This window comes from Cloeon dipterum, chromosome 3 (genome assembly GCF_949628265.1).
Source record: "Cloeon dipterum chromosome 3, ieCloDipt1.1, whole genome shotgun sequence".
NCBI lineage: Eukaryota > Metazoa > Arthropoda > Insecta > Ephemeroptera > Baetidae > Cloeon > Cloeon dipterum.
The window spans coordinates 23,201,283-23,219,120 of record NC_088788.1 but is presented as its reverse complement, the minus strand read 5'-3'; the positions used below and the strand labels follow the sequence as shown (position 1 = coordinate 23,219,120).

Below are 17,838 nucleotides of genomic sequence, written 5' to 3'. Positions count from 1 at the left end.
AGTGTTGCTTGCGGTTGAGTTTTGTTTGAATCTCGCGTCTGTTATAATTTTGTGTTGATTTCGTGAGATAGTTCAGCACATTCTTAATTGATAAGTAAACTCTGTCTTAGGGCCGCTTAGGGCTTTCAAAGTTTTATGCCTGGTCAGCAATAATTTTAACATTAATGTGTGTGATTTGTCGTTGTTAAAAGTTCATTATAAGAGCGAACCATGCCTCCAAAAGTTGCAAAGGTAAAAATTTAAATACATAACGTATGATAATAACAAAGTGTTGAGAAAGTAATGAACATAAATATTGACAATTTTTATCTCTTTTAGCCTAAAGCCAGACGTTCTATAAGAGTCGAGGAGGGAGAAGATACAATATTTGACTCTCAGGTTAATATAAATCTTAATATATTAATATCATAATTTGATACATCAATCAAATCATCAAAATATTTTTTCTACTTAACACATTTCAGACGCGAATAGGTGCATGGATTGTACACTCGCATGCACGCGCTGATTTAGAAATGTGTTAGATACATATATATACATACAATATTATATGTATATATATATGTACAATACACATTTTGTGTAATGTATGATTAGGAAACTCAATATAAATAACTGTGGTAGATAAGTGTTTAAAATATTAAGGCACATAATAAGTTAATCAAATTGATTTTATTAACATACATAGGATCACGAAGATGAGTTGAGAACTCGACGAAGTATAAACCGAGTTGAAGATGGGCCGGTGTTTAGAAAACCGTCTACACAAAGTGAACCAACTGAAGAGACAAGTGCTGACTTTTTCCACTGCCTCAAGTTATCAGCAGAGAATGTAATCTCAATTATTTATTCAACTTCTCTATACACGATCATGTCTAGCTTGCAAAATTTCTTGGAAATTTTGAAACTTTAAACCCTTTGAAGCTGCAAGCTCAAGCAAATAACGTTATATAGCATTAGGCTTCTTTGAAATATCCCTTGCTCTATTTTTTTGCTTCCCACTAATGGTATATAAATATTGTTTTGAATCAGCATGCACAATTATTGATCTATAAAGTAATAACCTGGTAAAACTTTCCCTTCTCCTCCCTTAAACATTTTTAAATTGTTTATTACCGATATGAGACACATCACAAATCAATCCAAACTTTTTTACAGAAAATTAGCTTGAAAAATGCATTTGCGTTGCAAATGATTGATCAGTTGGGAGATCAAATTCGGCACCAAGACTCAGCAGTCAGTAAGAATTTCCAGGTATGCATATTATTGTGTGTTTATAATATCTATTTATTGGGAAAATGTATTCAAGCTTGCAAGCTGCTCTTTGGATGCTGGCACTAAAATTTATGCAGCACGAGTTGATTGTGTTGCCAAATCTTTCACTGACTTTTCTATGGTAATGACCATGGCAAACAAGAATAGTGGCAGTGGCAATCAGGATGATGATGTGGAAGACAAAGAAGATGAGGGTGATACATTGGAAGCCAAAAAGAAACGAATCAAGAGGGTAAGCATAGATCTGATTATTTGATTGATTGAGTCTTATTTTTAACATCTTCAGCTGAAGAGGAGTCAAGTTTACTCAAAGAACAAAGAAGACTTGCTGATGGATCAGAGCAAGAACAGAAAACTTAACTCTACTTTTCCTGTTCTTGGCAATCTCATGCAGGAGGCAGTAGATTCTTTCAAATTTACAGAAAGACCTAAAAATGGAGTTGAAGAACTGCAGCTGAGCATGCTGGAAAAATCTGAACCTAATACACCAATGAAAATTGCCATGGATCCAATTTCAAGTACAATTTCTATTAAATAAATCTAATAGAATAATATATAAAATGTTGTTGAAATCTAATATGATCGATGTATCCTAAAGGAGAACCTTGTCTGTGTCCAACCCTCAAGAAATTTTCACTTAAGTTTGAGCTGTCAGAGAATGGCAATGATCTCCTCAACAACTCATTTGGAACAAACAATCCCTTCATCTCCTTGAAAGATTTTAATGAGTCTTCGTTGGAGGACAACGTCCCAGAACCAGAAAATATATCTTTTGGTATTTTTAATGATTTTGAAAAAATCAATATCTTTCATCATGCTTTGGTTAAGATGGCACAATCGTGGAAGAGGCTGCTCCATGTCATCATGAAGATATTTCGATGGTTGCTGACAGGACTTCTTCCACAGTTCATGGATTAGTGGCTCCTTTGAGAATGGTTAATGAGGGAAGAATGATTCAGCTTCAAGGACCTGCTTTTTGGAAATGGAAGAAACCAAGCTTTCCAGTCCGTAAGTACACTAATTGTTTCTTGTTAATAAATAATTTGTAATAGAGCTTAACATTGATGTTGAGTAAATCACTAGATGATGTGAAATCTTCAGTTGCATTGCCTAAAATACAAATATTTATGATCTTTAAGTTTTCACTTTGCTTGTTCCAAAGGCATAGTTTTGACTCTGTCTATGCTGTTACCTTAATACTATTGATTGTTTAGCGTTCCACTTCTGATGACAAAACATTAAATGCAAAGGCAAATTGTGCTGAATAATTGTCTCTGGAATGCAGGAGACGCTATTAAAATAATTTAAAACCTCAGCTGCCACGCATTTAAATAAGTCACATACAGACATCAAAATTTAAATTGATCTGGTTTCAACTCACAATCTGCGATGTTAATCATGTATTTTTTCATTTGTGAATATAATCAGCATTCTTAGTTGTGCTGAAATTTAATTTCATATTTCTACAGAATTGACCTGTTCGACTAGTTTCAGGTACTGGTCGTAGCACCGTTTCAAATGAGCTTCATTTCTCATCTGCCCCTCAAGAAGTTTCTTTTTATTAACTTGATATTCAATTTGCCTTGAAATTTCAAGTTCATATTAGTTTTTAAATGTGTCATTGATTTAAAAGAATGACAATGTAAATTAATCCATTCCTCAATTGTTTGTTGCAGAACTTGCAAAGGCAGCAGCAGCCAAGAAAGCTGGGCCAAAACACGAGCCTATCAATTTCAATGAAAATATTGACCTCGCAGCAATGTTGAAAAAAGCAGCAAAAGTGAACCTGACGCGTGAGACAGTTGTTAAGTGGGACACGTCGAAGCTTACTCTACCCTTTGAAGTCTTTGAAGCTGAAAGTGACAGCCATGATTGTGTTGGCGACATCACAAAGTACCAAATCATATTCATAACACAACATTCTATATAAATTAATCTACACGATTTAGGTATTCTCTGCCATTGGCTGAAAACATTCCAAGCACTGAACCTCTGGGACCTTTGGAAGAGCAAGTAGTCGGAGAGGAACCTCCCACAGACGAGTTTTTCAATGACCAGAACTTCCCAGCTGAAAATGCATGGGTAATTGCCTCCTATTACTCTCTGAACAGGTCTTAATCATTTTTTTAGGCTGATAACCAAGGCTCTGACGACGAAAACGATTCGAATCCATTGATGGAAGATTTGGATGCTGAAACATTTAGTGCTGATTTGGCCAACCTCTTCAACAATACTGGCATGACTGACCATGTCAGCTACATGACCAATATTAATCTGGATGAGAGTCATCTAATCTCGGCTCCTCAGGTAATATAAACTTTCCTATAGAGGTCCCAGGTCAGTCAATTTAATAGCTCCACTTTTAAAAATCAGCTGTATCAAATCTTGCAGCTAATATCTGAAAATGTAAATTTGAAAATTGGATTTATCCTTTAGGTCATTGATACTGTTCTCCCTGAATGGAAGCCGGCCAAGAGGTTCAACATGAAGAAGTTGGAGGCCAGCTTGTGGGAGCGAATAACACATGATGAGGAAGGCAAAGAAGTTGAAGGTGAACCTTTCTTGCACCAGCTGTATGACAGCCTGCCTAAACGGACGCAAGAGTCTGCTAGCGTTACGACTGTGCTCTACGCTTTACTCAATGTTGCAAACAAGAAAGGAATCAGTGTCAAAATTCAAGACAACCTCAGTGACTGCAAGGTGGAGCGCATTTCCAGACCAGGTAGGAAATCAGGGATAGCTCATCCAGCAGTGGAACAGCAAGATGCTGAAGATTAAAATGCTAGGGAAAATATTTTTTGTTTGTAACAATACATGTCTGGAATCTCTAAATCATTTAACTTCTGTGAAGCTTTTTCATTTGTTACATATTAGAATATCTAAATATGCAGCTCCTAAGAGTTGCCTTACTAGTGCAAGAAATTTAGTTGAATCCTTAAAAAGTTCATATTGGAAACCATAATCTATAATTTAATCTTATAAAACTACTTGACAACAACTGGTATTCTATTTTGCCTCACAATTCAAACATTAGGTCGGTTATATAAGATAACATATTATATTATGAGGATGTTTGTCTGTCATTATCAGTATAATTATATTAAGACTTTGCAAACTTTATGTAGATTTTATTAAATAACTCATTCTCAACGGCCCATTTGTTTTTCCACTAATTGGCTTTACGGACTTAATAATAAATCCAGTGGGTAACGGAATTGAATTATAGATCTAAAATATTTGTTAGCTGATTATATGTTCCTGTGCTTTTTTTACTTTTTTTTAGTTTCCTGCATTAATTGTTGGTAATTATGCCCTATTAATCAAATTCCCTTTATTTGTATTCATCGGGTCCTGATTAGAATAATAACTTTTCCCTCTTTGTCTTTTAAAATTCAATTGAAAATTGCAAGAGCTTTATTGTACATTGCAGAACATACTGCTGGCAATAAGAGAATAAATATATTTTTACTTTTATCTGAACGAGTTTGTTTGATACTGTACAAAGGTGATGAGATATTCGAACAAAAAACACAACAACTTGATATCACAGTCCAGTTCAATCTTTGTGGTCCTCAAAAGCATCATTGTCCACACTCTTTTTCTTGTCTGATCCCATTTCAATAGAGTCGTCAGTGGCAATAGTTACGTACTTGTACCGCACAGACATCAACCAGAAAATGACCATGGAAATGGTCATGAGTGCGGCAAACAGGACAAACTCCCACATCTGTGTATTTAAACGCAACAATTTTATGGAAATTGGCTCATTGTATATCACTTGTTACCTGGTCATTGACAAACTTGACTTCAGCAACGAGGATAACAAAAAAGTTACCAAACGCCACGCTTAAATACCAGCCAGCAACAATGACAGACTTCATTGTCAGTGGAGCCTGTGCAAAAAAAATTAAAAAATAGAGTTAAAATGATATAGTAGTTTAACTTGCACATACTTGAGTGAAGGCAAACTCCAAACCAGTGACACTGAACAAGACTTCGCCAGCTGTAATGATGAAGTATTGTGGAATCAACCACAACATGTTCACTGAATTTTCAGGAGTAATGATCGCTCTTTTAACCTGATAACATACAATATGGATTTTAATTGATTACGCTACAGTGAAGCTATGGAAAAATCAAAACACGAAATCAGAAAATTAAAATAGTATGGGTTGGAACTGTGTATCACCTCCTTGGTATCTTCATTGATCACATAAGTGTAAACACCGCCAGCAATAACGGAGGTGGAGCCAATTTCCTCATCATTTAAGAGGATTTTATAGCTGAAAGATTTTAGATTTAAATTCATATTCACAATCTACCACATTTGGTCAAACCTGTCCACGTCCATTTCTAAAATTTTAGACACAGCTGGAGGACCAGAAATGGGTTCAAATTCATAAGTCAATTTACCGACAAAAACAACTTTCTTTGGTGCATTGTCATTTGTGTTGATCAAAACTCTGGAAATAAATAATATTTTAAATTGACAAATGAATAACATATTGTACATCATTACTTCATCTTAGCATTTCCGTTCCTAGATTTTTCAGGGTCATCAGCAAAGTTTTGAGACAACTGCAATCTATTCTGACCTTTGCTTCCATCATGAAGTGCATAGCTCAAAGCCTGTGAAAGAGTTTTAGTTTTTTTGAATGGCAACGCAGAAACATCTTCAGTCTCTCACCTTTCCTTCTTGGATCTCAACGTCAAAAGTCTGCTCAGCTAATTCAGGAGCACATCCTGCACCTGGAGTTGCTCTCAATTTGAACATTTTATTGCCCTGAGCAGAAATGTGCAGATTTTCCCACAGCTCAAGAGATGGGATGTCAAATTTATCAGAACTACCAACTAATTCACCAGAAATGGCAAGGGGGCAGTTGAACGTGTTGAAAATTCTTAGCTGGGCTTCTCCAGCAACTGGCAAGACTGCTTCTGTTGGTTTGATGGCCAATTCGACCAGGGCTGAAAGCAGAAACGCCAGCGCAGCTAAGGCGCCTCCCAAGGTCATTTTACTCAGAGGCTTTTGGAAGATGTTTAATTTCTTGAAGCAGGGGTACAAGGTTGCTTCAAAGACAGGGATGAGGATGATGATAAGCAAAGGATTGATCACTTGAATCTGATCAGGTTTGATGTTCCACGAGCCAAGTGCTCCATTCATTCTAGTCGCTTGGAACGTCCACCGAGAGCCCTTTCCATTTAATGTAAAATAAATTAAATCTTTAAAATATAACTTAAGCTATTTACCTGCTGATCAAATAGAGCCCAAAATATAAGAAGAGGAATGAACATCACAAGGACATTCAAAGCCAACTTAATGTCCTCAATCAATTTCTGGCTGTATTTTCCCTCAGCATGTTCCAGCCAGTGATCTTTCTTGGTATCCTTGTTCTTAAACCTCATTCTGATGCCGTGCTGAAATTGGGAAATATTTTTAAACTGTCTTTGAAGCCAAATCGTGCCTTTGCCAAAACATTGAAAAATATTTGCATATTATATATAAAAATAATTTAGCAAGGGGAAAAGCGTGCATTCTTAAACATTATTACATCATTTGGTAAAATTTTCAATAAATCATCAAATAAAAGGTTTCTCTGATAATACCATTTTATATTTTTAAATCAAGTAAACAGGCGCTGTAAGGTGCGACATAAATTATACTATTTATGTTAATAATTGTCTTACGCAAATGCACTTGCACACTTCCATCATGACGTTTCCACTTGGTTTCTTGCTCTTGTACATGGGCTTGCCAGCAACAAAGATGACTAGAGGACAGTCAAATGTTTACGTGTGAGAATAATGCAAACATCTCAACCAACCGGTTTAGCATACCTATTGAGACAACCATGAGGATGGCGGGCACTCCGAAAGCCAGAGAATAGCAATCGTCTCGTTCAAAACATTTGACATCCTCTCGCAGAATGGGAGTAAAGAAGGTGGAAATCAAACTGCCTCCGTTTACAGCAAAGTAGAAAATGGAGAAGAACTGTTGCAGCTGCCGTTCTTGTTCGGGGATCACAAATTGGTCGCCACCAAAGGCGGACACGCAAGGCTTGATGCCTCCTGTACCAAACCCGATAAGCAGCAAACCGACATAGGTGAAGGCCCTGAAAATATTCTTTTGATTAACAAATTCAAGTCCACACAACGATAGTATATGTAGATTTAAAAAAAAACGCGACACTCACTCTGGCGGAATTAAGTTGGGGATTGCAGAAAGCGAGATCGCAACGCTTCCAATGGCATACACCAAGGAGAGAATCACAATGGTCCTGAAACACACGAGTAAAAGCAGGTTTTAGAGTCGTTGATCTGCTGATCTAATGACTTACTTAAACCTGCCGAGCCAACTATCGGCAATGACTGCTCCTATCAGGGGGGTCAAGTAACAGAAGGAAACAAAAGCATGGTACACGACAGTCGCATTGTCCTCAGAGTATTTGAGGTACTGCACCAGGTACAACGCCAGAATAGCTGAAACAGAGAAAATAATGAACATTAGAATGACACGTTTTATAATAGCTTTGACGTGATAGTTTTGTGTCAACTACGCACTAATTCAAAATTTTATCTCTATCACTTTTTTTACTTACTTCGCATCCCATAATAGCAGAATCTCTCGCAAAACTCGTTGGTGACGATGAAGAACACTGACTTCGGATATTTAAGAGGCTGAAAGCAGAATATTGGATAATTTGAAAAAAAAACTGGTGGTTGAACTAACTGATTTTGTTCTGTTGATGAGATAGAAATATGATGGATCAAAAGTTACTAAAAATTATGTTTATAGCATTTTTTATTTTTGTTTTAATAATAAAAATCTGATTTTCCCCAAACATTTTTTTCAAGCCACAAAAATTCCATGACAACATTTTAAAAAGTTGACATTAAAAAACCATGTCCTCTGCGGCACAAAGAGCATTAAAAATCTAGATATCATGTTAATATATAATTTACAATCATATATCTTGATGGGTGCGATCAGTCTAGGGTAAGAATACGAATCACTGCTGTTAAGCCAACGTTAAGTAAGAACCCATAAAAAGAAACGAGCAGTGCAGTGCTACCTGAGCTGAAAACCCTTGGTGGAGGGTGATAATTACATTATAATCATATGCTCGAGTTGATTACTCGGAAGCAAAAGCAGCGGGGGTGACGTCAATGTCAGAGGAGATAAAAAACTTTGATATGGAGGGCAAAATAAATGGCACAGAAGAAACACGTTTATATATCTTGTAAGGTTAAGACCTTAAAAACACTTCTAAATAAAAATGAAATTAAAGTCCGTCTTAAAGCGAATAAAAGCAAGTTGCAAACGCACAAAAACTATACTGCCATCATGAATAGCGAAGAACTGGATAGCGCCTTTTAAACCTGTTCCTCATTAATATAAGCAAGAGGATGCATCCTGATTAGAACATGATATTTCTTTTAACCTCTCTCAAGATAAATAAGCGAATGCTCGTCACTTGCCGACTCGCGGATATGCGCGTGCAAGAGTCAAACTTACACAAATCAACGAAACCTAACTCTTGCTAAATGTACGAACACCAAAACAGTGTAAAATAAGAATAGAACCTGTGATGTCAAGAGATAAAATAAATACTAGTTCTAAGCACGTCAGGGCGTCTTTAGGCAGAAAAAGGGAGTTAGAGGCACCAGAGGGTCACTCACCTTATAAGAATGCGTTTAATTGCAGCAGCTAATTTTTATTCTGAGAAAGATTTGATTAAAAACTGTAAATAGATTATTTAAATGGCTGAATAACCTCATGAATTGACAAATTGAAACTATATACTACGTGTTCTGGGGTTCTAAAAATATGGTAATCGACAGCATGGTCCACCTATAAATCTTTTTCATTGCAAAAGGACTTGGTAAGTCTCCCTATTCTGCTTTTAAAAATGGCAATTCTACCACATATTTTTTACCTACGAAAAAATTTGTTGACATTTTTGTTTCAAACATTCAGTGAATTGTTTCCAACTTGGGGGAGAAAATAGTTTTATAATTAATATAAGGGCTCCCGGTCTATTTAAAGTAAATATTTTATTGGCGCAGTTGTTGTTTTATTTGCTTCGGAAACATTTTACTTCATTTTGTTTATACAATAATCATAACATAAAAAATATTTTCATGCCAAGAAATGCTATCGTTTCAATTTCAAGCTAAATCCATGCCAAATCAAAAAAAGTATTGCATCAAAAGGTATAATACGATTGGACAATGTTCATTAGCAGCGATCAGAACAAAACGTAAAAATCGTAAATGGATGAGAGTCTGCGTTTATTGTAAATTTTTTAATAATTACAGAGGCTAAAAATGCAACCTTTCCTATAACACTGTGGGAAAACGCAGTAGGGCGGTAATCAATAGGAAAATAGATTTCACTCATTGCAAATCATTGATAAAATGTCATATTACAGTAGCGCTTTAATTGCAAAAACCACACCTGCTGCGGGACGAAATATATAGGCTATCAATGAAAAATTAACGACTCTACCATCACATTGCGTGCGCTTATCAATTATTGCGTGTTCGCCTCTAAACGCGAATAGAAAGTGCGAGTGTCACTTATCAGAAATAAAATTTGCTGACAACACAAACTAGATGCATACTTGTTTGACCAAAAAATATAAAAATAAATCGGTCACCTTTTTTTCTGCGGGTGTCATTTCGAAAGTAGAGTCGCTCCGCGACATTTTGGCAAAGGTAAGGTGCACCTGCAGCAAGAACACGCGCTGGCAGACGCACCACGGCCTTCTGGATTACACTTTCGCGCGGGGATGGGCACCAACACACACCAACACTGCGTCCGCGAGCTCTAGCAACCAACTGACGCACTGATCGAGCGGGCGTGTGGCTCTCCACAGGTCCCGAACTGCGACCACCGCTCCTAGTCCCTTCCACAATCTGTGCCTCTGCCTCGTTGTATAACTCAAATCCCACACTATATACGCGAGCGAATGCATGGGTTTTTACGCGCCTTTAATGCAAACTGATTTTTCCTTCAGTTGGGTTTTTCAAGGACAATCTTTAGTTCTCTTTTCTTCTATTCATCTGATTTGGTCTGTTTGTATTTTAATTATAACAAAAATTTATAAATAAATCTCTGCTGCATGATTTAAACGGAATTGATTGTGGGGAATTTCTTTGGGGAATAGGCAGAAAAATCGATTTTGAATGTATCACAGTGACATAAAAATCAAGGTAATGCTGAACTAATTATCGTAACGATCTTATCGAGAAGCAGTTCACTAATAAGAACAAAAATAATTTTCCCTGTAATGCATTGAAATTTAACCCAGAACTTAACTTAAGAAGCTCTTAGTATAGATAATCCAACATTTAACTACTAGAGCGAACTCTAACTCAAAAATACTTACAGGTCCATGGTACGCTTGGCAAATGGCATTGTCCTGATTAGTTCCATTTTCTTTTTTGGTGGCCTTTTTCGTCAGCAGAGCCGAAGCTGTAACCATAGCCTCGACCAAATGCAATTCAGTTCTCGAAGACATTCATCACGGTCAATAAAATCTATCTTTTGAAAAACACGCCTTGCTTGGGGTGGCAGTGCTTATTGAAATAGGCAGGAAAGCGATAACGTACACAACTGTATCAGCGGGCAACACCCGTGGAAGAGCGTGCAGCGGAAAAAGGAAGTTAAAAAGCACAACAAAATAAATTCGAAAAAGGATCAAATATAGGAAGAGGAAATAAAACAAAAGAGGGGATCTAGACCTAGAGCTTAAATGGTACAACGCCTTCACTGATATTTATAATTTCAAGCCTCGTGGCCACAGTTGTGTAAAAGCGAGAACATAATAATCGATTCCAATCAAACAGCTTACGCATATGAAAGAAAGTAAGCTGGAATTAAATTTACCTTCGTAATAATCATCGTCTTCCTCTTCAGATGTGATTTCTAAACTATCCATTTGTCTAGCCAGGCTTTTGCAATAGTTCAGGTTAGCTGGAGCATTGTCTGCAACGAGAGACGAAATACAAGAGATTTAAAAAAAATGTTTAAGAAGTGTTCCAATGATATATAATGAGAGAGCGGAAAAGATACGAATTTTAATCATAGCTGCATTCTACCAAAAATATGCTGAAACGACTCAATTATTTTTATTAACCCTATATATCCATATAAATTATAATTTTAGTCAGTTTCCGTTACGTTTTTTAGTTACTTTCCTTTCGAAGGAATGGATACAGTAGGTGGCATTCTAAATAGTGCTAAAAATGGAGCAGACTTTTTAGCAGCCAGACTTAGAACAAAAAATAAGATGCACTTGACTGACTTTTTTGGCTGTTGGTGAAGATAATGATCCACTGCTCTAGCAATAAAAGCCAATTCAATTAGCTTCATTTCTCCTCGGCCCCAAGAGAGGCTGCTCGCACGCAAATCTCATTTCTTCAGGCCACGTACGCGCGATGCCTGTCAGTCACGTCAAAATTAAAAAAATCAATCTCGATGACGGCGTCTGGCCGTAAAGCAGCAATTTTATTTGTTTTGCGAGGCGCGATATATCTGATTAATAAAGGAGTCTCAATTGACAAATGGCCTAGTTTGCGTGAGGTTGAGCACGTTTAATCTCTTGTGCGTTTACAAAATACGTACAATAAGTAGGTCTTGTGTGCGCGATGCTACTTTTCTCCACTCGATTTGATTTATTTGTTTTCAGCAAGTTTTATTAATGCCACTTAAATCACTAAGGGGGATCACCTTTATCACGCACATATTGAAGCATCCAGAAAATTAATTGGTTAAAGACTAGCGTGTCATTCGTTTCTGTCAAAGACTCTTCTTCAAAACTCAAATATTTCGTAAATGGTGTTTAGCAAAGAGATCAAACTACAATATTAAATAAAAATCGAATACAGAATATATTGCCAAACAAAATGCTGTCAAAAAGGATGAAATTGAATCACTTGAGAAAAATGTCTACTTGACCTTAGCGAATTTTCTATGGAACGAATAGCATGAATGTAGTCGTTTGAGAGATATAGATTATTTGCGATGAGCGATAACCCAGTATTGAATGAGTTGAAATTAAGTACTTAATTTGTTTTCTAGTGAACAGTATACAATAAGCAAGCAGGCAAGCAATAAACTGATAACCATTCAACACTCCCTAGGAATCTGCTGTCATTCTGCAGAGAGTTAAGGTCAAGAAGATTAAATCTGTGCGCAACAATAATTTAAAATGTAGTGTCAAATTGTAATATGTAAAAAAAGTAATATTTATATTTTGCTTTATATAATTATATGTGGTTGAACTGATTTTGCACAAAGAAGAGCATTTTCTATGCTGTTATACAGCTTAAGATTTATTCCAATTATTATTAATGCAAATTTAAAATATGACATACAAGTTGTTTATCTTTGCGTGTATTACAGTTTTCAACGACACGACAATTCAAACATTTTTAAACTACTATTTCTTAGAATGGAAACTTATTCATGTCAAGATGAGATGCTTCACTATACTCAAGGACGAAGCGTGGGCGAAATTTGTCTAATAGCTTTTAATAGGCTAACACTCGCCTTCTTAGGAAAGTATGTATCACTGTGCAAGAAAGGGATTCTAATTGGTGAAGGTTATTTTAATAATTTTCCCAACTGAGATAGAGACTTTTGTTTTCAAATGAGTGCCACTATTCGTGAGAAAGCCTTGCGTTGCACATTTTGCAGTGTCTGTTGCTCTTTGCAGAAAAAATTTATTTACAAGTTGTACTGCTGTCAATACCAACCAGAAATTATTGCAATGGCAAAAACGCAAAAGTAAGCTTATAAAGTAGTTTTTTTTAAATGTTCTTCTGTATTTTTCAGGGCTTCTGGGAATCTCCCGGGGAGATTCCCAAACTTGCAGTGCAGTGTTTTTTGCGGTGTTTCATGCGGTTTGTAAAGTACTCGAAATTGACCCGTTTTACCATTAAAACGTGTATGTTAAATCTGGGATTCACAGCATATAGTATTTTTTATGATTTTTTTTCGTTAATATCTAAAGAAAATTTTATACAAATTTTGCTTTAAAAGGTTGACAAAAGCGCTAAAAAGGCAAAAATCAATAGCTGCAAAATTTGTTTGCATAAACCCGGGAGCAACTAGCTGCAAAAAACCAGCAAATAACCGCAAAAAATCGGATATGCAAAAAACCGAATTATTCCAATGCTCAGACCTGGTATTTTTTGTTTATATCAAATAATGTTTCAATATGAACCATACGATGATTGTAAATGTAAATTTAGTGGTGAGTTTCGTGAAAAATACCAAAGTGTCGTGCAAGAAAAATGACTCTTAAGAGAAGCTTCAAAACTGCAAAACTTGAAACTTAAATAATTTTAGTATTGTACACCTAGTGCGTTTAATACCATTTTATATTCTAAATGATGTACTCTAATTAAATTTAGATGAAAACAGGATGTGTGCCACATTAAAATATATAAAACTGCGCACCTATTTCATTTTACTTTTAACTATTTTGGAGTAATCAAATGCAGATTAAGGTTACTCACTCCGAAGTGATTGCGATAGAAACCTGCTATATAAAGCGTGCATGAATAATAAACACAAGAGTAACCTTGCCCATCGCATGGATTCCGTCCTGCCGGCAATCGAGTGAGTTTTGACGGCAACAGGTGATTTGAATGACCGCGGATTTCAGCCCGTTACACGACCCAGATTGCCCAGAAACTGCAGACTAGCAGGTAGTCCGTCCGTCCGGCTCGCGCCAAACGGCCATCCGCTAAAATAATTGCGTCTGCACGACTGGGTTTGAACAATTTGCACCGCCGACGGCAACTCATATCTTTCTAACTAGTTTGTCAATTTCCTGGCAAAATTCGAATCAGTTAAGGTCCATGAGATGCGTGACCACTCTGCTTCTCCTCAAAGGCTTCAACTATTATACATTTGTGTGGCCTGTCTAGCTGGAATTCGTTTGGCCAGTGATAAAAACGAGTGATAAAAAATATTAAACAAAAATTAGACGCTCTCAATAATAGTTAGCCACGTTTTTATTTGTGATAAGCAAATTAAGTAATGCAGCAACCAGGAAATAAGAGACAAAAAGAGAAGAAAAATGAGTGAACACTGATTTAATTAAATTACACAACCTTCTGAAAAGATATAGAATGACTGCCAATAAAACAATCACACGCAGTTAAACAGCGTATAGAAAAATCCCATCACACACAAACCAATGGGAGATTTGTTATATTTACGTGGATTTGAGTAAGTGATGCAACCGATTGATATGTTATGTGTGTCATTTCAATCGTGACTACTCGTTAGGTGACACAATTTCCAGCAGCAGCGCGTACGCACAAATAAGAAAGAAGTTGTAATACACTGGGTATATAGTAGTAGAGAAGTCGCGAAGAAGAGTCAACAAAATTGACATTCTCCCAATGGGCACACCACACGCTAACACAGAGCTCGATAATAATACCGGCAAGAGATGTGGAACGCCAAGCCGTGTTTCTTGCGTAAAAATACGAACCCGCTGAGAACTTGTGCAGACAATGATATTGATTATAAATACGAATTTGCGGTTCATCGAATCACCGTTTCAGGGAAACCATCAGTCGGAAAGTATTTGATAAATATTGTTTGCAGTTATAGGAATTTATTTATGTGTCTAGTGGCTGTTATAGCATCCAAATATTTTCTACGTCACTCAAAAAGTCAATCTACTCACTTCTAAAATATTAAATACAGTCAGAAAAGAATTTGAAACCACACAAAGAAATATGATATTCTGTTAATCCACAGTTCGTTTTTATGTGTGTGAAGCGTTCGCAGCAGTTAGTTTCTTTTGTTTAATGGGTTACTTAATTTTCTTTCAATATTGAAGTTTTTGATCAATTAAATGCATGCCATTATTTACTCATTGAATAACAACAGTATGGTGGACTCGTTAAACAACGCTTTATGTATTTAAATTAAATAGTCTGAACAATTTTTGCTATCATTGCGACAGCGCTTTAGATATGCACTCAATTTTATAATTCAAAAGTTAAAAAGAAAAATTAGATTCAAATAATGCATTAAAAATTTATTTCCTCTATTTTTCTTTACGAATATAAATCCGTTTTTACCGATTAAAAAGTTTCTTAGAAAGTAGAGTTTCAATAGACTTCAATATAAGAAATCACAAAAATATAAAATTTGGATCATAAATTTTAAAAATAGCAAAAATCAAATATTTAATTTTAGTACGGAATCTAATGGGAGTGCAAATCATCAACGAGGAGCTCTTACTTAACAAAGGCTTCTTGGCAACAGGTGTTGGCAATGCAAAAACGACCGAAGAAATAGAAAGTGGGCGCAAAGAAGGGCAGCTTGTTTATCAATTCATTATTGAAACTCGCAACACGCCCGGCGCCAGTGCTGCTGAATTTGTGCCTCTGCCGTCGATTAACTGGCTTGGTTGCGCGTTGCATCACAAAGCTAAGTGACCTGACCACTTTCTACCTCAGCGGAGAACAGGTTCACCAGCAGGTGACCCACCACAATGACCCCAAAGTCAACCAACCCATCGACTGGCAAAATAGAAAGTAATTTGCATAAATTTATTCGCGAGCTTTGCGTTGAATAAAAAAAGAGTTGGAAATGCAAATAATTATTCTGTGTTAGATAGAATAGAAATAGAAATAAAATCGAATTTGGGGCCAATTTATTGATGGTTAAAATCTTTTAGTGCAATTTATTCCATAAATGGTTTCAAAACATTTTCCGAATAAATAAAACCGTTTTGTAGGGTAATTTTACTATTCAATTTATCAACATAATTTACCGTGTACTTAAATTTTAGAGAGACAAAAAATGTTTTAGAACATTGCAGAACATTCAATACGCCAAAATCGTTTAGAAAAATAATGAGATTTAAACGTTCTTTTAAACGTTCGTCCTTCTATTGCAAAGCTACCCAAATAGATGAAAATAGGAACAAAATCGATACAAAAAATATATATTTTCCCTCTGGAGCTTGAACGTTAGTAGAAATCTCAGGCATCGGATCGAAACGCACTCATAAAAGGCTTCAATATATATAGTGCTTTAGTGTCACCGCGTCAAACAAGTTGCTCTCTTACAGTCAGAACAGAACGAGAAAAACGCACATGCCGTTAATTTTTCACAAACGACTTTCAAATGTTGCAATTTACATTTACGGTTTAATAATCCGATCAAGCGAGCGAGAAGTATTTTCTCCCTGCGCCAGTTTAGCCCACACTAAAGAGTTCTTGAAAATGCTCTTTGATCTTGAAGTTACCCACACAATCATTTTACAGTTAGTTGCAATTTTCTTAAGTGAGAGTCGCAAAAGAGATACCTTTCTTTTGTTCTATTGGGATACAATAATTCAATATTTATTCTATTTTGAATTGAGCAAATGATAAAAAGCTCAAAGCCCCAATTATTATAAAACCATTCCAAAAATTTACCGTAAAATTGTAAGTAGGTTTTGGCATTGCTGAATGTTATTCAAATACTGTTTTTTTTGTAGCTTTGACCTTCGAATTTTATTTTACCGAAATTTACTTCCTTTTTTTTCAATTTAAACTTACCGAAAAAAAATTACAGTCGCAAAACCTTATTCTTTTATACTGCTTTTTCCTAACTCTTTGATTTTAATATTTCATAGTTATTAACACTTTTAAAATATTATTATTGTTCATTTTTGATGATTTTTTTTATTTTGCAAGACACTAATAACCAGATTGATAGAGATGCGGCTGAAACGGGACACTAAAAGCAAAATAAATAGGTATACTAATTTATTCTTTAAAATTATTTGTGATGAAACCGAGCAGGCTAAACAGTTTCATGTTTTGATGAATAATTATTGCCTTTTCACTTTGTTGATATTATTGAAATAAATGAATAATTTCTTAATAAATAAATACATACTTACTTACAGAAATTGCTAACTTTCTAAGCTAGTTAAAAAGCAATGCAAATAAATGAGACAAATTGAAAACGAAATTTTTTGAGTAGGATTTTTGAACGTGTGAATATATGTATTGTACAACATTTTTTAAAGTTTTCACTAAAAATGCGTTTTCCGGCCTAGGAAACATTTTAATTGGAAATTTTACGCATTTTTATTACTTGGGTTTTTTAAAAATACGTCAAAGATCAGAGAAACTTAAATGAATTTTTAATGCAATTTCTATTATATTTCTGCGATAAAATTGAACAAATTTCCCCAAACTTTTTCCTTACCCTGTTAGTGAAGAGTGAAGTCAGCCACTCAACGTCAACATTTCATTACAGCAAAACATGAGAAACGAGGAATTTTCGGTTCAAATCTGGGATCTATTGATTACCGTAAGTCACACTTAACGCAATTGTCAAACTGTCATGAGCTGTCTTGTCCTAAACCACTGGTTTTTGAGGGTCATAATTAAGAATTTAAAATGTTTATAATAGTTATTCGACTTTTTGTAAGCGACAGGTGGGCGCAGTGAGTGGGCGGAACTAACTTGAAAAGTTCATGATATTGACGCTGGCAGCTGGCAGCAGCACCGTATTCTCGTCATCCTGCTTCT

At 35.7% G+C, this 17,838-nt stretch overlaps 2 protein-coding genes across 3 annotated transcripts; one reads left to right on the top strand and one right to left on the bottom strand.

Moving 5' to 3' along the window:
* The first annotated feature begins 51 nt into the window (after positions 1–51).
* On the top strand, positions 52–4,749 carry barr (barren). Its single transcript, XM_065482118.1, has 12 exons — positions 52–231; positions 319–378; positions 689–832; positions 1,159–1,254; positions 1,310–1,507; positions 1,562–1,793; positions 1,874–2,050; positions 2,104–2,283; positions 2,952–3,168; positions 3,225–3,357; positions 3,406–3,582; positions 3,712–4,749. The coding sequence occupies exons 1-12, from the start codon at positions 211–213 to the stop codon at positions 4,051–4,053; spliced, it is 1,977 nt and encodes a 658-aa protein (XP_065338190.1). The 5' UTR covers positions 52–210; the 3' UTR covers positions 4,054–4,749.
* On the bottom strand, positions 4,653–17,692 carry LOC135938470 (peptide transporter family 1-like). 2 transcript variants are annotated; one of them, XM_065482116.1, is made up of 16 exons: positions 17,513–17,692; positions 11,165–11,263; positions 10,665–10,750; positions 7,872–7,950; positions 7,611–7,752; positions 7,467–7,550; positions 7,111–7,385; positions 6,961–7,043; positions 6,523–6,690; positions 5,963–6,466; positions 5,795–5,904; positions 5,613–5,738; positions 5,465–5,558; positions 5,229–5,354; positions 5,061–5,168; positions 4,653–5,002 (listed from the first exon to the last, which is right to left on the bottom strand). In XM_065482116.1, exons 2-16 carry the CDS (start codon positions 11,214–11,216, stop codon positions 4,832–4,834), a joined length of 2,208 nt encoding a protein of 735 aa, XP_065338188.1. In that variant the 5' UTR covers positions 11,217–11,263; positions 17,513–17,692; the 3' UTR covers positions 4,653–4,831. The 2 variants fall into 2 exon arrangements, with proteins under 2 accessions (XP_065338188.1, XP_065338189.1); XM_065482117.1 differs by lacking the exons at positions 10,665–10,750; positions 11,165–11,263; positions 17,513–17,692 and adding an exon at positions 9,933–10,138.
* Positions 17,693–17,838: the final 146 nt, after the last annotated feature.